Source organism: Ascaphus truei, chromosome 6 (assembly GCF_040206685.1).
Source record: "Ascaphus truei isolate aAscTru1 chromosome 6, aAscTru1.hap1, whole genome shotgun sequence".
NCBI lineage: Eukaryota > Metazoa > Chordata > Amphibia > Anura > Ascaphidae > Ascaphus > Ascaphus truei.
The window spans coordinates 26,128,100-26,151,423 of NC_134488.1; the positions used below are offsets into that span (position 1 = coordinate 26,128,100).

Consider the following 23,324-nt stretch of genomic DNA (forward strand, 5'->3'; position numbering starts at 1 on the left):
TACAATAAATTCAGAAACGCTTCTTAAAGCAACAGGATAAAACAAAACAGAAATCCCTGTACAGTATGTTATCATGTGTCATAGGTTTTCCCCCCAGAGAGGTCACTGATGTAGAAATATGAAAATTCACATTTGATCCCCAAAAACACACCTCCGTTGAATTCTGACTTCGTACCTCCAGGGCAAGACATATATACCATTCTTCTCCCACTGAAAACCACATAAGCCCAGCCCTGTCGTTAATCAGCTGCTAGGATGACGGTATTACGACATGAAAAAAAACATCCTATAAAAGAAACTTAAGTTCCTGTCTCAATACATTAACAAACTCATATCTTCCTTTCTCTAATACCTAAACCACGTGAGTCATATCAATAGATTCAGGCAATTATGACGGATGTAATAAGACACATTTTGACCATCCTGCTCCTCAATGTGAGTGACAAATGGACGTCTGTCCTTGGCACCTCTTACCCAGTGTGTGCTCTTATTGCATGTGTCTCCTTGCAGCGATTACAGACATCTGAATATTATACTCTAGAGTAGAGGTCATCACCGGATATTCTATTTTTTTTCTAATAAATTAACTCTTTGGTGGAATATTTTCTTAGCCACACCCCCTGAACCTTGCAGAACCCTCCAGAGAATGCCTTTGAAAGCAACTCTAAAAGGGCACTGTTTATAAAGATGTCAAGAGAGATATATTTTAATCCCATCTCTGGCAAAACAACTGCCCTTATCCTGAGATAATCAGCCTCGTTCAGAACATCTTGTACTTTTACTGGGCCATAAGTGATAACCCACCAATTAAACACCCTCTGAAGCTCTGGACAGACACAGCAATGGTCTTCACCTGCCATAAACCAAATATATCGTATTTTTAAAATCAAACTGCAGCAAAATTAACCCCTGAAGCACCAGATTGATTACAAGACTTAAAGCTGCAGACCAATCAATATCGTACGTGTTTAAAAAAAAAAAAAAAATCAGTTCTGTAAAATGAGAAAATACTTCTAACATTTAAATAAAAAGAACAAAAAAAAACCTGTGAAATTACATTTTTAATATATTACAGTATAATGCAACAAGCCCTTTTTTGTTTCTATAGCAGCCATTTACAAAGTCACATCCTCTTCCTCTTCTGAAACAGGCTCTGGCACACCCCTTTTTGAGACCTGCCCTCTCTCTAGCAGTGCACCAATTGTATCTAGTGACTGCCTGGTCACATGATCTTCCCCACAGAACTTTGCATCTTTGGTCCTCTTCTGCTGCACCGACAGGCATTTAGCAAACCCCCGAGCCGAATCTTCGCCGATCGATCACAGGAGAACGGATCGATAGGCAACTTACTAATTATTTATCATTCTGGGGATTAAAGGGGGGGAGGGGGGAAATTACAAAAAAAATGGCAGCTTGGATGCTGCTTTAATCACGTGATTTCCCCGAGCAGGGAGAGAGCAGGGCTGCTGCTAGGGGGCTGGGCAGCTTCCTCGATCCTGATTGGATGCTGAAGGGTAATACAGCCAATTAGGAGGAGGTGTCAGGAGCCTGGGGCCAAAGAGAGGAGGAAACAGCATGGAGCGGCGAGAGGTGTGTGTCGCGCGCATTACACCTTTCACCATTGTGTCCAGTATTTTTGGAGAAGCCCCCTGGCAACTCTAGGTAGTTGCAGAGATTGTGGGTGAAAAGGTCCATGCCTCCCAGTTCCTGCTCATCTAGTAAAGATTAGTACATCCCTGTGTTCTCCCGGAGCCTGGTGCTCGGAGTAAGGGGTGTCAGGATGGAAGAGCTGCAAGAGTCGGAAGTGAGGACCAAGCTACCAATCGCAGGAGTGGATGCATCCTCTGACGCTTTTTAGAACGTCCTGTAGCCCCTCCTCTGAGCTTCCCAGCAAGCGGTCAAAGGTGAGACCTGCTGGAAGCACCAGAGACCCACCCAAGGGTGGTGATGTAGGGCGTAAGAGGAGCCAGAGCTTGAAAATTCGGCTAACTGATTTATTCTGACGGTGCAGACCCTCCCAGGACCTAAATGATATAGATGGTGATGACTTGTTAAAGGAGTTAAATCAAGGTGACTGACATCACACATCTATACATACTTTAGAGGTGCAGCTCCTCCCTGCAGTTAATTTTGTTTTAGATGTTTCTTCATCATACACTATACAATTGTCTGTCTCTGGGATGTCTAGTCTTTCCCCTGTTCACTAAATGGCCGTCGGTGCAGCAGATGAGGACCAAAGATGCAAAGTTCTGTGGGGAAGATCATGTGACCAGGCAGTCACTAGATACAATTGGTGCACTGCTAGAGAGAGGGCGGGGCTCAAAAAGGGGCATGCCAGTGCCTGTTTCAGAAGAGGAAGGGGATGTGACTTTGTAAATGATTGCTATAGAGTGTTCGACAAATCCAGTCACCTACAGGCCCGTGGCGACTGGATTTTACCCTGTGGCGACCTCCTCATGGCCGCCCAAGCAGGGCGGGATTGGGGGCAGGACTAGGTGGCGAGTAGATTTTTTGGTTCGGCGAGTAGATTTTTGGGTGATTTGTCAACCACTGGCTATAGAAACAAACAAAAAAGCTTGTTACATTATAATACATTAATAAGGTCACACACAATAAGTAGTATTTCTGCTGCTTCTCCTCAACCTCCCCCACAATGCAGCCTTGACCCCATTAACCCCATCTCCTGAAACCTCTCACTGCTACCAATCGTCCCAATCCTCACTACCATCTTTAACGCATCTCTTTGTTCTGGTCCTCTCCCAGCTCGTTTTAAGCAAGATATTGTTTAACTACTTCCTAAGAATAACACACTAAACCAAGTGTGGCCAGCTCCAGTCCTCAAGGGCCACCACCAGGTCAGGTTTTCAGGATATCCCTGCTTCAGCACAGGTGGCTCAGTCATTTACATGCTGTCCCTGGTTTTGGCTGAGCCACCTGTGCTGAAGCAGAGATATCCTGAAAACCTGACATGTTGGTGGCCCTTGAGGACTGGCGCTGGCCACTCCTGGTCTGACCCTACCACTTGTTTCACCCCTAGCCCTATCTTTCTTTATCCTTTTGACCCCTAAACTTCTGGAACAAATAGTTTCTTTGCATATACTTCACTTTCTCCACGACTAATAACCTACTTAACCCTTTCCCATTGGGCTCCGCACAATCGTTAATATTTTTTTACAAAAGGTTATTTATGGGCTGGTTGGATGGAACTGTACATTTGTACTGCACTAGACCAGGGGTGTTCAAATTGGGGGCACAATTTTTTTTTGGGGGGGGGCGTGGCACATACAAGTTCTACTTGGAGATAAAATAAAAACACAAGAGTTTTCAAACCGCGCGTCTTGGAATTCAAATCAAAAATGCAATCTGCCTTGTGTTAGAAATGAATGTAACTTTGATCTTTTGATTGTTTATCTTAGCATTAATCATTACTATATACATACTTACCCCGGTTTAAGGACGCTCACTTTAAGTACACACGCGAGTAAGGACATATCGCCCAATAGGTAAACGGCAGCTCGCGCATGCGCCTGTCAGCACGTCCTGAACAGCAATACCGGCTCCCTACCTGTACCGAAGCTGTGCGCAAGCGGGGAGACTATAGAGCCTGTTACACATGTGTTATTTACATTAGTTATGCCTGTATATGACGATTGCAGTACAGTACATACATCGATAAGTGGGAAAAAGGTAGTGCTTCACTTTAAGTACGTTTTCGCTTTACATACATGCTCTGGTCCCATTGCGTACGTTAATGCAGGGTATGCCTGTGTTACATACATGCTCCGGTCCCATTGCGTACGTTAATGCGGGGTATGCCTGTGTTACATACATGCTCCGGTCCCATTGCGTACGTTAATGCGGGGTATGCCTGTACTCCTTTATCCGTCAATGATCGGGTCTGCGGCCACGAAAACTTCTACAGCATAGCAGGCGTGTGTCTGTTGTGACTCCTTTTAATGGATCCACATGATAATTCCTAATAATGTAACTGCTCACAACGTTTGAAACCTCACAAGCTACTTCTCAGGTGAAACTCCAAAGGAGAGTGTTGTGAAGCCGGAACATCTTTTGATCCAATATAAAGATGACAGCATACGCGGTGCTGTACACATATTCTTTGGCATGCTCATGTCCATTCCCCTAAGAGTTCACAATCTACCAATCACTTAGTCCAACATACGACAAACGACTTGTTGAACTCCTGATAGTTCCAGTAGCTGCGGTCACTATATGTTATATAGACCAGTTGACTTATGGCCACCTTAGAATATGTGCTCTTCAAAGATCACATGAATTAACCCCGATGTATCATACTGGTGTTATTCCAATAAGGACATATCACTGCCTCCAGAGAACCCTTCATTACTATACCTGAGGCTGTCACCATAGGTTTGATGGTGTCCGGGTGAACCAGCGAAATCATGGGGAGGGGTCCCATCCAGGTCATGAGGGTTGGGGAGAAAGTGGCAACTACTTTGGAAATTTCTGTCATTCCCTCTTCATTCGGCAAAAACTGCAAGCAATGATACGCAGAAGGCGACGTTATGGCAAAGCGCAGGAGTGGTCAGCAAGGAGATGGGTTAGAGGTCAAGCAAGGGCAAAGCAGTAAAGGAAAGTCATCATCAGAGGTAAGCAGAAGCAATGCAAGATCCATGGAAATAACACAGTATGTGTGAGTGTGTGTATATACACACACACACACACACACACACACATATACACACACACACAAATACTGTAATATATATATCACATTGAGATCTGTGTTAATAATAATTAATAATGACAGTAATAAATCCTTTACGACAGAACAATACCTAGTAATTATTGTCACAATAACTCCTTCATCTGGGACATTAATCTGCCAGTTATACCCTGTTCATACACGGTAATTACTGTTCTAGGATAAATGCGTTTCACATTGTTTTTAGATTGGTGTAAAGTTTACGGACACTATTTGTGAAAATATAACCATGCTGGATATTATTATTTTGATAACTCTGAGCTCTGACTGTATGTACACAGGCAAAATAAATTCTCCCCCTGCTTACAGCGTGATGCTGTATCACAGGGGCGCGCAACCCTTTTTTTTGCTGCGCCGCCCCCCCCCCTGCCGGCTTTCCTCCGTTGGCCGCCCCCCTCCTTACCTCGCGCAGCGTCATCGCGTCACATCACATCACCCGCGGCGTCATGTGACATCACGTTACCATGGTCACGCGTCCTGGAGGCGGCCGACTCACGGTAAGTGGAGGGTTACAGAGGCCTCGTGCGATCCCCCGGCCTTTAATTTAATGCCGTGGGGAAGAGTGGCGGGACCTCTGCAACCGCCCGCCCCCCCAGAAGAAACTCCCACCCCCCAGTTTGCGCACCGTTGTTGTATCAGACGAACAGGTGCTGCAGCTAAAGTGACTTAAAGCAGCAATGCCAACTAGATAAACACCCCCTCCCCCGCCCCCTTTTACAGGACTGGAACCAGGGGATCCTCAAAAGGGGAACCCCACTATTTTTAGCTGCGGGGACCATGATACTGTACCAACCTGTGAAGTTACCAGTATTAAGTGATTTAAAAGGGGCTATCCAAGCGCCAATTAAAGAAAAAAATATATATATATATATATTTTTTTTTACCCAGAATTGAAGCAGGGGGTCTCTGGAGTTGAACCCCATTAATTTCAGCTCTGGGGACCCCCTGCTTCCAGATATTCCTACCTCTGCAGTAGGTGCAGGTGGCCCACGTCACATGGGCGAATAGGAAGCCGAGCCTGATGGTGTCACAGCTTCCTATTGGTCGGTGAGAGCTTTGGACAGTGGCCATTATGTGATCAATGGTAGTCGAGCAGAGTGGCGACCGGCACCTGCTGCAGAGGGAGGTGTCTCCGGAAGCAGGGGGTTAACGGATCACAAATGAATGGGGTTCAGCTCCAGGCTCCCCCATATTTAATCCTAGGCAAATGGTCATCCAATAAGAAACCACAACCGAAAACTCTTGCGGCTTACTATTGGCCCAAGATTTGGCATCCATTTTGTCTCCCCTGGGGGGAGATTCAAACCCTGCAACTTCCCTGGTAAGTATATCAGAAATGCAATGATTTAGCTTCGGGGGGCCCCAGCTTCACACCCTGTACAAAAAAAACAGGGGGGGGTTCAAATTAAAATTAGTAGCGCTAGCACTGCGGTTTAACCCAACCATGAAGTCTCTCTTCACTGACAAATAGGACAGTCCTGCAAAAGCAGGGGTGACAATACAAACCGGAATTAAAAGGAAGTGCGATAGGTACAAACACTCCCTGTTAAAGTAATAGGAAGGCAAACTAAAATCGTTTGGGATTCCAGCGTTATAAGGGGTCAGGGGGAGGCAGTACAACAATGGTTCAACTATGTAAGGCCAGGTCCCCGCTGGCTACTGCAGCGCCCACTGTGGCGGACGCTGCAGGGACATGAGCCGCCCCACAATGGGTCCTGGCCCGCTGCGAGGGGGGGCCGCCGCGCTGCGCAGACAGAAACTCCTGCTCTCAAGACAATTGAGATCAGGATTCACGACAGAGCGCTAGGCCACGCCCCCCGGCGGTTCAGCCAATGAGGGTCTAACCTGCCGGGTAACATCATGGCCGCGCCCCCGTCACGCCTCCCCCCCCATGTCTTTACCCTTGCAGCTCTCTGCAGACCGGGGGATTCGGCTGCACGCGCCGCCAGCCTCGCAGGAGCGCGCGCAGCGCAGGCAGTGGGGCCGTAGCCTTAGAACAATGGAAATGGAGAGGCTTGATTGGCTTATACTTCCGTTCATGTCAGTCTAAGGGGAGAGGGACGGGCTTCTCTGGCCCCCCTATTCCATATGCTATGAAATGGTCTTCCTGGCGCTGGAGAAGAGATCAGCTCATTCCACTGAAAACTCACCCCCCCCACCCCCAACTCAAGGAAGACCATTTATTGCACAAAGGCCTATGGGTAATTGCTGTCACCTACCTCATGTCATTTAGTCAGAGACACAGAAAGAAACAGGTGTAACTGTGTTTCCCCCACCCGGTGGGAGATTTGGCCATTACTGGTCGTGTGGTGCATGATACCTGCTGGCAACAGGAGGGCTGAGTTGTCCGCCGGTGGTAGTGGGGACACAGGACTAGGCTTCTGGGGGTTCATACCCCACATATCTCTTTAGCAGTGCAGCGTCTCCATCTGCCGTAGGCTCCAGGGAACTGAAGGTGATCTCCCACGGTAGAATGTATTACCTCCCCCCCAGTAAGGTCACGCACCAGGCAGGAGGTATATGCAAACAGGAACAGTTTATTACTCTTCTGTACAGTACAGTAACAGGGCAGGCTTCTGCCCTTTGCAGTCTCACAGCTATCACTGGAGGATGGTCCCTGGACCGTCACTACAGGCCAAGGGCACCCACAGCCGTCGTAGCTCTTCCCCCCCCCTCTCTAGCAGAGGCAGAGGTATGGTCTACACTCACTCTCCCCCTGTCACGACTGTGCTCGCCACAAACCTGGGTCGGACCGCGTGGCTGAGGTGGGGTTGTAAAAGCACCGACCTTAGACCGCGCAGGCTGATCCGGATTGCGCAGTTCGTAGTCGTACGTAGCAGGATCAGGATAGGAGAAGACAGCATCGTCGGTGGACACGCCAGGGTCAGGACTGGAGACATCAGGGTAAACGTTGTTCAAGCAGGAGTTCGGCAACAGGTAGTCAGGAGAGCCCCGCTTCAGCTTAGGAGCGCGGGAGTGGCCTCTGCACGTGCGGCGACCATGGCCCATGGTACTGGTTTCAGGAGGTGGTAGACAGACCAGAGTAGCACACCGCCTAGCTGCACTGGTAAACCAGTGCTTCAGCGCAAGAGTTCTGAGCGGGCTCGGGAATCCTCCGTTTCAGCGCAGGAACCAGGACACGGCCTCTCTAGATTAGGGAAAGAGTAGGCCCCAGGAACCAGGAAGCTGAAGATACACAGGGAAACCTCCGCTTCAGTGCAGGAAACCAGGAACAGACCGCTGCATGAATATAGCAGCCGGTCACAGGAAACAAGGAGCTGAAGTAACAAGGAGAGTACTCAGCTTCAGCACAGGAAACAGGAACTGACCGCTGCATGAGACTAGCAGCCGGTCACAGGAATCAGGGAGCTGAAGACAACAAGGAGAGTACTCCGCTTCAGCACAGGAACAGACCGCTGCGTGACACTAGCAGCCGGTCTCAGGAACCAAGGAGACAGACAAGACAAGGCTTATGGCAGAACACAGAGACATCCAGGAAGGACTATGCTCGGCAGGGAGCATTGTGGGAAGGCAACACTTAAAGGTCAGAGAACCAATGGCAGAAGGGGCGTGTGGCAGTATTGCTTTGGTGAGTGAATCCAGGCTGCAGTAAATATCAGGGGAAGTGTTCCGGGACTGCACAAGTCTACAAGGTAAGGCAAACAGTAAACCGAGGAGCGGATTCCTTACAGTACCCCCCTCTTCACGTGAGACCTCCGGGCGAACAAGACCACTCATAGAGTTGGTGGACCAGGAGTTGTTCCAGAACCGTCTAGGATTGGTGTTAGAGTCATGGTTCAGAGACTCGTGGTCACTCCTTTGTGTACCCCCACCCCCCGGAGAGAACTGCGGCCAGCTAGGGCCATCCATGGGTCTCGGGGACATTGAGTTGTTCCTAAAGTTTTTTAGGCGGAAAGGGGATCCGTAAACGAGCAGTTCCTTGGTGAGTACTGTTCTAGGATATGAGAGTGGTGGTAGAGATATCATTGGTACCTGGCTCGCCCCGCGAAATGGCTTGGGAATCCAAGGCTGTGAAGAACCAGAGGGTTCCGGAGCAGAAACGGTAGAAGAACCCCCACTGGGAGCCCAGTCTTTAGTAATGGGACCAGAATTTAGGATAAGCGGCCTTGATAGTTGATCGAATATACCCGGGCGACCTTCGGGACAGACAAAGTCTTGGCTGACCTCTGCATGTAGGAATTTGAGAGGGACTTCTCCTCCAGAGGTCTCCCAGGTAGTGGTCAGCGAGGGTATAGGGTGGGTGGGAGCATTTCCCGGTATTGGTATGGAAGGTGACAAGTCAAGCAGTAAACCAGACATAGAGACCGAAATCTTGGGATACGTACAGAGTATTTCCAACTCAAAGGAAATAACAGGGGCAACAGAAGGTTCCGAGGGGGGAAAACATTGTTTCACAGAGGCAGAGAAGCACTCAGTAGTGGAGCTCTCAAATACTGGGGAACCCTCAGTGGGAGATAGTATTGTCTGGGGAGTAGGAATAGGCTTTGGGGCTCTAATATCAGAAACTTGAGAATCAGGCAGAGCAAGGGTAGCGGAGGGAGGGGAGCTAACCTCAGAAGCTGAAGTCTGTACTTCAGTGACAGGGACCTGAGAGACTACAAAAACAGCAGCGAGTAAAGGAATTGACTCCGGAGCTGGAGGCTCGGAATCCATAACAGAAACATCTCGCAAAGCAGGGGTACCGATAGGAGAACTAGCGTCAGGAGCTGGTGCCTGGGAATCAGTGACTGGTAATGGGAGAGTAATGATGGGAGTTAAAGAGACAATAAGCGGTAAGTTGGAACCGTGGAAACTCTTAATAGCAGAAACCTTTGAAGTAAAAGGAGTTTTATCCAAAACTGCAAGGGCCCTAACAACAGGGGTGCTTGTCATGACAAAAACAGATTTAGGCGTGTTTACTAGTGCAAAAATTCTGATAACGGGACTCCTAGCCAGTGGTGAGGGTGTCAGGGTTTGACTAGTGAGAACAACAGATATAGTGATAAGTGACTTAGAATCAATCACTGAGGTTCTATGTTTGCTGGACATGTGTGAGAAAGTACCCTTTAAGACAGGAATTTTAATTTTTACCCCGAGTAACCCAACGGTTGCTGGAGCACGTTTAGCTGCAGTGCTGAGGGACTGAGGTTTAGCAAGAGCAGTAAAACTAAATAGCTCAGATTTAAACACCAGGACTTGTAATATAAGCAGGGTGGTCACAGACTGTACTAAGGGGGTAACCACAGATATGCTGATCCCTGGAGGGTTTGCATGGGCAGAGAAATCAGGGGAACTAACAGCAAGGACGACCTCTATAGAAAGAGATTCTGAATCTGAAGGGAGGTTTTTACCTCTCCGAGTATCAGGGCCGACAAGGCAAATTTCAGAGAGAGGGGAAACTGTGTGCAGGCTTCTAGCTAGCACATATGAAAAAACGTCGCTTTTAAGTAAAAACAGTGTGTCAGCAAACCCTCCTGGGAACACAACATGAACCCCAGGAGGGGCATACTGACCACTGTACGGTTTTAACCCTAAGCTTTGAGAAGGGGAGAACACAGACAGTACACGGGGGGTAATCATAACTGTACTGGTCTCTGAAGTGGGTATTTGGTAAGGAGTGTCTGGGAAACCAGAAATGACTGCAGATTCCACGACGTGGGGACTATGTGCTGAAGCAGGGATCATCGCTCTCTGGGTGACAGACTGGTTCAGCGAAGTACCTGGAAATGGGAACTCTGCGACCAAGCTTAGGGAAAAACTTGGTAACTGAATACATTTAACTGGAATCAGAACTTTAGCTGAAGTTTCAGGGGGCACAGCAGCTGAGACTTGAGCTGAAGCAGGGGTTTTATAGCAAAAACTAACTAAGGATTCAGCAACCTTGGGGAAGTCATTTAATGCAACCTCTGCTATAGGACTTGGGGACACATTCTCTGAGGCCAGAACGAAGGCATTGGCTTGGAGGCAGCAAGAATTTACAGGAGTTAATGCAGACAGTACCAGAGAGTAGAACATAGAGAGTTTTTCCTCTGTAATAGGTGAGACAAGGGATTCTTCCTCTGGAGCTAGGGACATGACCATGGCTGGCGGAGAACAGGGGGTTACCAAAGGGGACTCAGAGAGCTGCCCCACAGGGTTTAATACAGGAATGACCCTGGGAACAGAACTTAGAAATTGAAGCTGAGTACGTGGAGGTAGGAGGGATTTGTTCCCTGACAGGGAAGGCATACAGAACTGCCAAGCAGGGGTTAAAGCAGGAAAAACTTCGAGGGCTGAAAAGGGAGATTCAGAGTTAGGAATAGAGGGAAAAAGGGACTTGTTCTCGGATACTAGAGCCTTAGTGTTGGCTAGAGAAATATACGTATACTCCAGGGGAACCTCACAGGACTGATCAGCAGGGGTTAACGTAGACGTATCATTGGTGTCAGAGTACCTGGGTGTACCATCAGGGCTAGGGACCGTGGCAGCATTTATATTAGGGGGCAGTGATAGTGGGTCAGTTTGGTCATTTCCTGGAGAGGGAGATACGTCCCCAGGTTTAGCGACAGGACTGGCAGCACAGGTGGACTGCCAAGTGGCAGCGTAGCTGGCGAGGAGAGGGTCCTGTTCCTTTATGCAAATGTCCAAAGTCAGGGAAAGTACACAGAGTGTGTCTTGAGCATGAACCACCATGAAGAGAGGGTCCTGTTGTACTAGGTGAATGTCCAATGATAAGGCCAAGGCAAGGAGTGCATTTCGGGCGTTGGCAAGTTTGATAGGATGCACATTATCCCAGGTTAAAGGGGAACCAGAGGAGCAAACACAATCGCCCAGAGACTGTTTTAAGTCCTTGAGGCAACAAGCCTTACTAATGAGATCGTTACGGCATTGTCTTTGCAATGGGGTTAAACCTTCATACATAATCTGATCTTCAATCAGGGGTAGTATTTCGCACAGATACTGGTTTTGAAACTGGGACTGGTCTACAGGCCGGGACAGGATTTCAGACAGAAACATACCAACCCTCACCACAGGGCGGTCCGAGTTTGTGGGGATGAGCATACTGTCACGACTGTGCTCGCCACAAACCTGGGTCGGACCGCGTGGCTGAGGTGGGGTTGTAAAAGCACCGACCTTAGACCGCGCAGGCTGATCCGGATTGCGCAGTTCGTAGTCGTACGTAGCAGGATCAGGATAGGAGAAGACAGCATCGTCGGTGGACACGCCAGGGTCAGGACTGGAGACATCAGGGTAAACGTTGTTCAAGCAGGAGTTCGGCAACAGGTAGTCAGGAGAGCCCCGCTTCAGCTTAGGAGCGCGGGAGTGGCCTCTGCGCGTGCGGCGACCATGGCCCATCGTACTGGTCTCAGGAGGTGGTAGACAGACCAGAGTAGCACACCGCCTAGCTGCACTGGTAAACCAGTGCTTCAGCGCAAGAGTTCTGAGTGGGCTGGGGAATCCTCCGTTTCAGCGCAGGAACCAGGACACGGCCTCTCTAGATTAGGGAAAGAGTAGGCCCCAGGAACCAGGAAGCTGAAGATACACAGGGAGATCTCCGCTTCAGTGCAGGAAACCAGGAACAGACCGCTGCATGAATATAGCAGCCGGTCACAGGAAACAAGGAGCTGAAGTAACAAGGAGAGTACTCAGCTTCAGCACAGGAAACAGGAACTGACCGCTGCATGAGACTAGCAGCCGGTCACAGGAATCAGGGAGCTGAAGACAACAAGGAGAGTACTCCGCTTCAGCACAGGAACAGACCGCTGCGTGACACTAGCAGCCGGTCTCAGGAACCAAGGAGACAGACAAGACAAGGCTTATGGCAGAACACAGAGACATCCAGGAAGGACTATGCTCGGCAGGGAGCATTGTGGGAAGGCAACACTTAAAGGTCAGAGAACCAATGGCAGAAGGGGCGTGTGGCAGTATTGCTTTGGTGAGTGAATCCAGGCTGCAGTAAATATCAGGGGAAGTGTTCCGGGACTGCACAGGTCTGCAAGGTAAGGCAAACATTAAACCGAGGAGCGGATTCCTTACACCCCCTGAGGGAAGAGGACTGGAGAAGGCCCAATCTCAGTCATTCCACTGTACGACCTGCCTTCCTCAGTGGAGGACGGTACAACTACAAATTTAGGGCGGTCCTGCCCTTAAGTACTGTCAGGAGGAGGGCACCAGGTCTGGCTCATGATTGGTCATGCCCAGGCCTGATGTCACCGCTACTCGCTGTCACTCAAGTGCAGCTCCTCTGAGGGGGAAAACCCCATAACACCTACTAGCAACCTGATTGTACCCGGGGTTACTGCCAGCTCAAGGGCAGAATAGTAGCCATCAGGTGACCTGGCTACACAGGTATAAAAAAAATTAATTAAGGGGCCTGCAGTGCAATGCATTACATGCTGCTCTGGCAGTGATGGGCTAAAGTAGAACATGTGTTATTGTTTTGTGTTTTTAAGCAGGGGGCATTCATTTTAGCTCTGGGACCCCCTACTCCTTGAGATACTTTCCTCCATAGGGTTAAATAGGATACCCAGCTCCGCAGTGTTAAATATCCTGGTCACACAGGCCAATAGGAAGCGTAAAGGATGACGTGACGGCTTCCTATTGGCCCGGGTGACGTGGGGGGCTGTAAATCCGCCATTTCGATAGCCCCACACAGCCCGGCTGGAGCTGCTACCTACGGGATGTAAGCATCTCAGGAAGCAGTACAGCTCCGGAAGCCCCCTGCTTCAATCCTACATGTAAAACACAGGGATTGCTGTTTTAAGGCGCAAAAAAGTAAAAGGGGCGAAAGAGCGCAAGGCGAGAATTGTACGAGCGACCTACGGCAGTGTAGCATTTCTGTGGTGCCAGAGTAGCACATTCATACCAAGGACAATTCAGTATCTATGCAAAGACTTTGCAGGGTTAGCAGCACTCTCTGACCGTCTCCTTTCCTCTTCACTTCATGCTGTGCCACTAGACGGGTAGATGCCTAGAAATTACTATGGTTAAACAGTTTTGAATTCTTTAAAGTGGCGTTGCCTCTCTGGTTTAATTTTTATTTTTTTTAAAAATAATTTTTGAATAGGTGAGAAGCAGAGGGCTGCATGGGACATTTGGTCCGGCAGTCTCGGCGCGACCAAATGACCGCCGGCGTGGGGTTGCAGACGGACCCTCCGTCGCAGCCGATCCGCCGCTGGAACCTCCGCCGAGAACCGCTTCTAGGAGAAGGTAAGTTTTAGTGGTTAGGGTAGGGAGTTAGTTTTAGGGGTTTGAGCGGTTAGGGTAGGGGGTTTATGGGCAAGGGCTTAGGGTAACGGTTATTAGGGAAGGGGTAATGTTATTATTGGGGGTTAAGATTAGGGGTTTCTAGGGTAAGGGTTATGCTTAGGCACTTATTGTACCGTAGCGGCAAAGTGGGCGCAGCTCCCGGCGGCAGGGTGAGTTGCGGGGAAACGCCGGGGGTAATATGGTCTCGTGGTCTCGGCGCAACAGCTGCAACCAAATGTGTTAGACTGGCAAAGCGGGTCTCCGGAGCTAAACCTCGTTAATTGCCACTCCGGGGACCCCCTGCTTCCTGAAATACTTACCTGTAAAGGGGATGCTGGCAAAGCACGTACACTGTCTGCTGAACGGTCTCACGGGCCAATAGGAAGCCGTGACATCATCTCTTGCAGCCTCCTATTGGCCAGCAGGACGCGAGACCTTTCAAACAGATATGAGATACCGGCAGCACCTTTAGAGTTAAGTATCTCTGGGAGCAGGGGGTTCTGGGAGCTGAAATAAACGCGGTTCAGCTCCTGGAGACCCCCTGCTTCCCACCTAGGGAGGGGAAATAATATTTTTTTGTTTGAGGTAAAGCTCCTTTAAAGACTTCTGCAAGGCTGAAGGAGCGGCTCAGTGAGTAAAGACACTGACTCTGAAAACAATGACACGGAGAGGGACGCTGGGGAGCCTGGTTCAAATTCCAGTGCCCGCTCCTCGTGACCCTGGGCAATCTCCCTGTGCCTCAAGCACCAACATTAGATTGTAAGCTCTTCAGGGCAGGGACTGCGACTGCAAAATGTTATGCACAGCACTGCGTACCTTGCCCTATATCGCGATTTAGTCCCAATAGGGGAAAAGTGCTATATGAAATAAAGTTGTTGTTATACTGTACAGTAGGATGTCTGTTTCCACGTCCCTGGTCTCTCTCCTCACTGATTTTTGGACTCGAGTCCAAAACCGAAGTTTAACATGGCTGACAAACCGCCCTCACGTTGTGATATCCCTGGACTTCAAATAACCCCAGCAGCAGCTCAGGATAAGACCGTTTCACAGATAAGTCTCTTTGCAGTCTGTATGGGAGACAGCTCTGTGCTGACATGTGAGCTGAAGCGTTACAATAAACCACAGGCGTTGCTATGTGTAACACAACTGCAGGTAAAAAGTAAAATTAGTTTACTTAGAAGATATTAAAATATACAGTATATTGTATGTTGTGAGTTAAACATCAACAAGAGACAGCAAAGAGTCTTACCATTCCCAGATGTCCCAACAGCCAGCTGCGCCTCGGGGGCTCCGGGAAGCAGCGTATTCGGCGGGCATTGACCACGTATACATGGAAAAAGAGCGCCACCTTTATCAGGGTGCGGAAGATGAGGAGAAGGAGGAGGAGAAACAAAGCGGTGACGGTGTAAACGCGGAATGGAGTGCGCTCCAAACTCAGGGAGTCCAGAAGATGGTCCACGAAGGGTAGCATCCTGGGTGGGAGAAGAAGAGAGAGAGACCGGTTACAAAGGATGCTGGGAACTAAAGAGAGACCTGTTACAAAGGATGCTGGGAGCTAGAGAGAAACCAGTTACAAAGGATGCTGGGAGTTAGAGAGAAACCAGTTACAAAGGATGCTGGGAGCTAGAGACAAGATACAAAGGATGCTGGGAGCTAAAGAGAGAGACCAATTACAAGGCATGCTGGGAGCTAGAGACAAGATACAAGGCATGCTGGGAACTAGCCCACAGTTCTGTGTATACCTGCCAAATGAATTCATGCCATGAGATCCGGGGCAGTGTTTTCCCCCACAGATTATTACATTGTGCCAAAGCTACAAGCAAACCAGCAAAGGTAATTACAAGTTCAGGGCCGAATCCTTATATCACAGGTGACATGGTGCTGGTCGGCAGGGTTTCTGGGAGAAATCATCTGCAGTACCTGAACCTTACACCTATTGATGAATTAAAGCTGATCGCTTTACTTGAGAACATAATTAATTAGTTTCTTTTAAGTTTCATTCTGGATTTCTTACCGTCTAAATTAGGACCACCCAGAGGATTGAAATACTCTCCTGATTCTACCAATTGTGCAGAAACAAAGCAGGATATAGAATCAGCTAAGAACATACACGGTGACCCTGCATTTCCCCTGCTCACTATGCCGTGTACTAAGGATCCAGTCCTCATTTTGCAGTCCTATATGCTGTCCTGTAAACCAGGTGTGGCCAACTCCAGTCAAGGACCATCACCAGGTCAGGTTATAAGGACATCCCTGCTTCAGCACAGATGGCTCAATCAGAATGACTGAGCCACAGATTGAACCACCTGTGCTGAAGCAGGGATATCTTTAAAACCTGACCTGTTGGTGACCCTTGAGGACAGGAGTTGGCCCATCCCTGCTGTAAGCCACGTTGTTACAACAGACTTAGGCCTCGTTCAGGGTGCTGGCTTCGGGGGCAGGGCGTGCTGACGTGCGTGCTGCCGTGAGCAACAAAGTATTCAATTTGAATACTTGTTGTCAGGGTAGCTACTGGCCTGCCTCCGAAGCCAGGAGTTGCTGCTGACGACAGCTTCAGTAAACGAAAATTTCGTTTCTTGGAGCTGAAGCAGCGTCACAGGGACCAAGGCAGCCAATGAAATCATTCTTCAGAATGATTTCATGACTGCAGCTTGGATACTTTACCCTGCGTCTGTAGCCCCGCCCCCTCACGCTGAAAAGTTTGCTGGGGGATAATCACATGTCGCCCAGCAAACTCCCAGCACTGCCTCCCGCACGCCCCCCCTCCGAGTCCTCAGCTGGCTCCCTGAACGAGCCCTTAGGGCCTCATGCAGAGAGCAGCGCTATTCAGAATTGGAGAGGAGGACATTTTTTAGCTTTATTGGAGAGTTTTTATCTCCATATGCAGAAAGGGCATAAAACTGCCTTTCTGCATATGGAGAGTTTCAACCAGCGCTATGAGCGCTATTAGCGCTGTTGAAACTAGTGGGGAAAAATCGCGTTTTTTTTTTTCCCCCTCCACCGGCCGCGGAGCGCCAGCTGCTTGGTGGAGGGGAAAAATGTTGAAAATCGCGCCATTTTTTTGGCGCGAACAGCCACTAGATGGCGCTCGCGGCTCTCTGCATACGGCAGAAAAAAAACTGGAGAGATTAGAAACTCTCCAGCCGCGCGGCGAATTTCAAGGGGAAAAAAAAAAATGGCGCTTTTTTTAAAACTTGCCTGTTTCGGCAGTTTAAAGCTCCATTTTCGCCGGCTAATGGCGAGATTCCTTTTAGCGCTGCTCTCTGCATGAGGCCCTAAGCTCTGAATACAGACCGGCCAGGTTCACGAACACACTAAGGCTGTGCGTATAGTGCCCGCGATGGGCGACGTCACCCAAAAACAAATGCATTGCCGCCGCCGTGTGCGCTTATAGTAAGCGCGACGTCGCGTCGCGGATTTTGGAAGCTGACAATATTTGATTTTTCAAGGGCTGTCGCCTCATGTGACAGCCCCTGAACCAAGCAAATGCCAGCAAGCCCGCCGCAAAGCAAAATATAACTTTCGCTAGCGGTGACGGGTGACGTCACCCGTCCCAGGCTCTATACGTGCGGCCTACGGCTGCAGACATGGTGCCGCAGCCCGCGCGGAGGCTGAGGGAAAGCGAGAGCTTTCCCTGGCCATAGTACTCGGGCCGTGGGGGGCGTTCCTGGGGGCGTCACGGAGCTGGTTTCTCCCTCATTGGGCGAACCGCTCATGTGACCGCCCTGCCCCGCGAGAAATCAGTTTTAACTGATTTCTCGCGCATCGCGCGTCCCCTCCTGCCTCCGCACACAAGTACGCGAACCCTGCCTTAAGGTAGTCTGTTTGCTCAGCGTGCGGAGGCGTCCGAGCGGTCTGAGGTACCATGGACGCAGCCTTACACTGTGCATGCTGTTACATCGTGCATACAAATGGAAACCACTCCCCCTGCCATAGCATTTGAAGGGTTAATATTGTACAGGGTGGCTACTCCTCACTTCTCAGAGTAGCTGCTCAGGTAGTGAAGCAAGCACGCCCTTATATATCCTCTCTTGCACAATTCCATTTAGAATTCGCCAGAAACTGGTCTGACTGCTCAAATCTAGTGTTGCAAGTCAGTTACATAAGAATTTCCTGCATCTGTTGCACACGAGTAACAAGATATGGTACATCCGTGTGCTAAAGTCCATGACTTTGCACTTATAAATACAGATAAACCACAATGTATATCCAAAATACATGCATTAAATAATATTAGGAGGGTAATACATTTAATACACAATAATAGCAATAAAATAAAGTGCTAATCACTGATATATTTAGGAGATATGCTGAAGGGGTAGTTGATTGGTAATGTCGCTGCCTTTCAACCGGGTGAACATGCTTCAAATGCTAGTGTTCACTCCTTGGGCAAGTCACTTTATCTCCCTTTGCCCCAGGCACCACTATTAGATTGTATGCTCTGCAGGTCAGGGTCTCACTGTGTCTGGAAAGTTCTCTGTATAACGATGTGTACATTATCAGCGCTATATAAGAAATTCATATTATTGTGGGAACCCCCCCCCCCCCTAAAGGTAGAAAATAGTTCAATGGTTGTTTCAGATAAAAAAAAATGTAGATAACGCTTATGTGAAATATGTTGTATACCAAAATCTAGCAGCCAGTGATAAATTAATGGGACATGTTATGCATTTCTGGCCCCTCTGCTAGTGAAGGGGGTTAAGATTATTTTAATACACAAGGAGAAACTAGACAATGCTGTCCATTATCACCCCCTTTTTTTTTGCTATAGCATAATGAATAAGAAGGAAATACTCTTTCATGTTGCACTAAGGCTACTCAACAGTAGTGCCAATCTGTATAAGTTTTCAAAAGATCTGGATCCAGTTCTTAATTTTTAACTTAAAGCAGCGGTCTGTCGTTTAAATTTTTTTTTTTTTAAATGCTGTATTTTACAAGTTTGCCTTCTTGACCTGTTCAAAACGTTTTATTTTTTAAATCTGATGCTCCGTTCAGGAGATTTAAGCTTTTGAAATATTAAGTGTCTGGGAGGTTACAGTGGACTTCTCCCCCAAAGCCATGTGCAGTCTAAAGTTTACCATGGTAACCCCCAGAAGCTAGAGCAGTGATTTCCAACCTTTTTTGTTTGGAGGAGCCCTTGAAGTATTTCGAAAAATCTCGGGGAACCCCTATCTGGCTGACACATATTAGGTTCGACAAGGGTCAGTCACAACATTTCACACCTCACGAGCCACCTCTACCTCCCACCCTTTACCCATGTATTTCTCTCCCATCCATCTCGCTAACGCTCCCCCCTCCCGACTCGCATGTATTTATCCCCTGCGTCTCACTCTTACTCCCTCTTTTCCTCACTCACTCCTGCCCCCCTCTCTTCTCTCACTCGCCCCTACCTTCCGTCAATTACCCCACTCTCTCTCAATCCGCCCTACAAAATACATACCAAAAAAACCCTGTGTCTGTGGTCCATAGCAGGAACCCCCGAGACTGCTTCAGGGAGCCCCAGGGTTCCACGGAAACCTGGTTGGGAATCACTGAGCTAGAGATTAAGAAAATCACGCTTTTTATTAAAACAGGACTTTTTTTTCGGTTGGGGGTGGAGAGGAGAATTGCGGCTTTCGAGTCATACTTGACTAGTGTGTCACGATGAGACAGAGCTGGGTTGGCAATACAGATTACAAGTTAATAACATATCAACCACTTGTTGGTCCAATAAAAAGGTATCATTCCCGCTACTCCCTCTCCTCTTATTTTACTACTGTACATTAAAAGTATCCGGCAATTTGCAGCCGAAAACGGCACGTACAGAATGTAGCCCCTTAGTGCGTGTAAAACTGAGATTTATAAAGGATGGGGCACGTGTTCCAAGCGAATGTGCTGCAATTTGGGGGCGAAAACATTGCTCCTTGATTTCAATGTTTTTTTAAAAACTTTGGTACATATAGTGCATTTATGCTCCACAATTGCTACATTTGTGGCTTGATATAAATACCCTACAGAGGCAATGTATTACTACTCCTCACACAGGCATCATCACAAACTAAGGCGTCAAGCAAAATGATTAATATTCTGTGGCAGAAAGTATGTGCATATAATAAATATATTAGCAGTCGCTCTTGTATATTCATTTTTCTGCTGGTCATGTAAAACCGCGACCATTTCATGCTGTTTCCACCATTAGATCAGGGGAGCGCACATTTTTCATGCTGCGCCCCCCTGTCTGGCCTCCCTCGGTCTCGCGCCCCCTCTACCTGGCAGCAGCGTCAAATGACGCGTCGGGGTCACGTGACGTCAGATCACGTGACCCGCTGCGTCAATTGACGCCGGTGACGTCGCGGGACCCCGCGGCGTCATTTGTCGCCACGTTGCCATTGGAGACGCGTCTGAAACCCGGTAAGTTTTTGTGTTGCTGAGGCCTCACGTGATTCCCCGGCATTAATTAAAATGCCTTGGGGAGGAGCGCGGGGACCTCTGCAACCGCCCGCGCCCCCCCAGACAAATCTCCCGCCCCCCGGGATGGGCGCGCCCCCCAGTTTATGCACCGTTTAATTAGATTGTAAGCTCTTTGGAGCAGGGATTCCTTTTCCTAAATGTTACTTTTATGTCTGAAGCGCTTATTCCCATGACCTGTTATTTGTATTATTTGTTATTTATATGATTGTCACGTGTATTACTGCTGTGACGCGCTATGTACATTAATGGCGCTATATTAATAAAGACACATACAGCGACAACATAGAGAACATGAATCTATCGACCAACCAGCGAGAGACGACAAGAAATAGATCTACTCAGATACAGACAACAGCAGAGAAACCACCCACCACATTTAACCGAACCGATACAAGACCCCTAGACCACTAACCGAGGAATTGAATTGTGCTAATATGACACAAAAATGTAAGCAAAGTATTTTCTTCTAGAATACAGCAAAAAAATATACTCATTGCTGCCATGGTGGCACCATAAAGATGCCAGATTTAGGGGCCCCACGTCAAGTAACACAAAATGTACTAACGCAGAATTCAGATGGAGGGAGAATTTCTTTAGAGAGCATATAAGGCCGCGCTTATAGTGCCGGCAACGTCGCCGGCACTATAAGCGCGGCCTAAGACGGTATAACAGTCACTTGCATTTGCTTTGGAAGAGAAAGTAGATTTTCCTCCTGGCCGCGGCCTGTATTGTTATCAAATTCATGGACAGGTTTATCATGCAGTTACTCCTCTCCATGCTAATGAACGCGCTGCTGCGTCTGCGTCTTCCGGTCAACTTCACATTCTTGAGGCCTCTGAAGCATTAGGGAAGAGACTTCAACGAAGTGTCTTAATACATACAGTATGTGTACGAGTTTCGATCGATTGAGTCGGCAAATACATCCTTTTGCCCGAGCATACAAAAAACGTGTTTGAAATGGAAAAAGCTGAAATAGCAGAAGCAGCAAGGGAAGGAAGGCGAGCGGGAGGGGTGGAAATGTATTTCAACACCCACCACAAACAAAAAACCGACCTGCGGATCTACAATGTTCCACCTTCAAGTGGACTTTCAGATGTTGCTGTGGTTTTCGTTGGAGAAGACTCTAACCCCTCACTGTACAGAGAAATTTGTATATACAGTATCCTCGAGTCTAAACTATTAAGAACATGAGCGTACGTCCTTATCCCTTGCTTTTCGCTTATGGGGCGCCAGGATGTCCCGCGAACGTGGAGCACGATGAAGAACGACGGCCAGCAGTCAGAAACAAGGAGCCGACCACGCAAGTTTACGCCTGTAGACTTGCAGCGAGTCGGTCTCCGTTTACTCCTCAGCGGCGGCGAGCTTTTTCAGCAGGGCAGTTGGTCCTCGGTATCCGACGTCCCGCTTTCCGTCGGACGCCTTATCCGATGCCGCGTAACGCGGTCCCCGCTGGACGCATTATCCGACGTCGGACCCGCTGCTCCGACGGTCACCGCCGCCGAATAACATTGACCCACAATCCGACGGGTCCGTTACCCGACGGAGGTTTGCGGGACGCATTCCGTCGGACAAGCGAGGTCCGCCTGTACTTTGACGCTGATGTAAGAGTTGAAGGGAATTGATGGAACGTTATAAAGCAAAATGAGAAATCACTCAGAGTCGAACTCTACGAAATTAATATATAATTAATTTTTTTAAACGCCTAACTTTATGTTTTTTCACCGCCAATGTTTTGCGTGTTTTGGTTAGTATGATAATGATATGTATCTGTTCCTACAAGGGATGGTCACCACAGGTAGATAGTAATTACTCAGTGCTGTTCTGTGAGCTATATCTCAGATCCTATCAGAGTCCAATGTAGATAAGGCTTTGAGTCCTTGAGATTTTTGCTAGTTACAGCTATAAACCCGTCAGAAACATGCTGAGAACTGGGACAGTTTTTCTTCAAAATCCAGGGGGAGCATAGGAGCAGTCCAACCAAGGATACAAAGAAAACAATTCTAAGTGCAGATGTAATTACATTCATGTAATCAATAGGGAGACTTGGCTCCTATGTGTAGGCTCCTATGTGTAGGCTCTGTGGGAGACCCCGGCAGGGCAGGAAGCCATTCCAGGACCACCAGCGACACTCGAGGGAACGGGTGTGTTAAATGCTTTTAAACATTGCACACATTATAAGTGCGAAAAACTGCATCCAGACTACTGAAAACCGCCCCAATAGAAGAATTGGAGAAAAATGGTGCTCAAATCATGCTGCTGAAGCATAAGTAAGCACACTGCAACCATCCATTGAACTAAATGTCCATAACCATATGCAGAGGGACAAATGACCTAGCGGTGTCCACTTGACTACCACAGCAAATGGCCTTTGTGTATAAACCCCTCTCTAGACGAGAATATCCCCTGTAGTAGGACACACGATTAACATGTAAGGGCTAAAGCCCATTACCTGCCCCTTGGGGTAACCAGAATGAGTCCAGTGTTGCAGTGTTCCAGAGCCTGCAATCCTGCAGGGTAGAGTCATCTTTTTGCTGCTGTGCTCCTTTGCTCTACACTGCTTGCAGTGAAAACAGTCCCAGCCAGAGGGGCTGAGCAAGGAGTTACAGAATCCTAATTCTAGTCCTGGACTCCTGGAAATCTGTACTGTATATGGCCCTGCTTGCTAATACTACTAATCACCAACTAAAACACATTGAATAAACGTTATGCATTTGAACACCTCTTAAGATATTGTAACCAAATTGGGCATGATGGTTCCCGAGATCCAGGAGCGGGGTTTTGTCTATGTTTGCAAATTGGATACATTCTATTTTTAATTCTAGGAGTTATTACAATTTCTCTAAGCAAGACAGCTGTACCTGGTACAGTAAGTTATATATCTGGCCCGTGGTGACATCCTAAT

General features: G+C 48.3%; 1 protein-coding gene and 1 long non-coding RNA gene across 5 annotated transcripts in view; one reads left to right on the forward strand and one right to left on the reverse strand.

The window, feature by feature from the left end:
* Positions 1-23,324, forward strand: part of LOC142496411 (uncharacterized) — a 510,055-nt gene that overhangs the window by 44,947 nt on the left and 441,784 nt on the right. The window lies entirely within an intron of this gene.
* Positions 1-23,324, reverse strand: part of LOC142496780 (ultra-long-chain fatty acid omega-hydroxylase-like) — a 52,299-nt gene that overhangs the window by 24,624 nt on the left and 4,351 nt on the right. The window contains exons 2-3 of one of the 4 annotated variants that reach the window (XM_075603708.1): positions 15,222-15,444; positions 4,372-4,513 (exon numbers count right to left, since the gene is read on the reverse strand). In XM_075603708.1, coding sequence (XP_075459823.1) covers positions 4,372-4,513; positions 15,222-15,443 — 364 coding nt within the window. In that variant the 5' untranslated portion in view covers position 15,444. Of the gene's footprint in view, positions 1-4,371; positions 4,514-15,221; positions 15,445-19,412; positions 19,489-23,324 lie in introns of those variants that run through there. The other 3 variants (XM_075603709.1, XM_075603707.1, XM_075603706.1) reach the window with 3 other exon arrangements.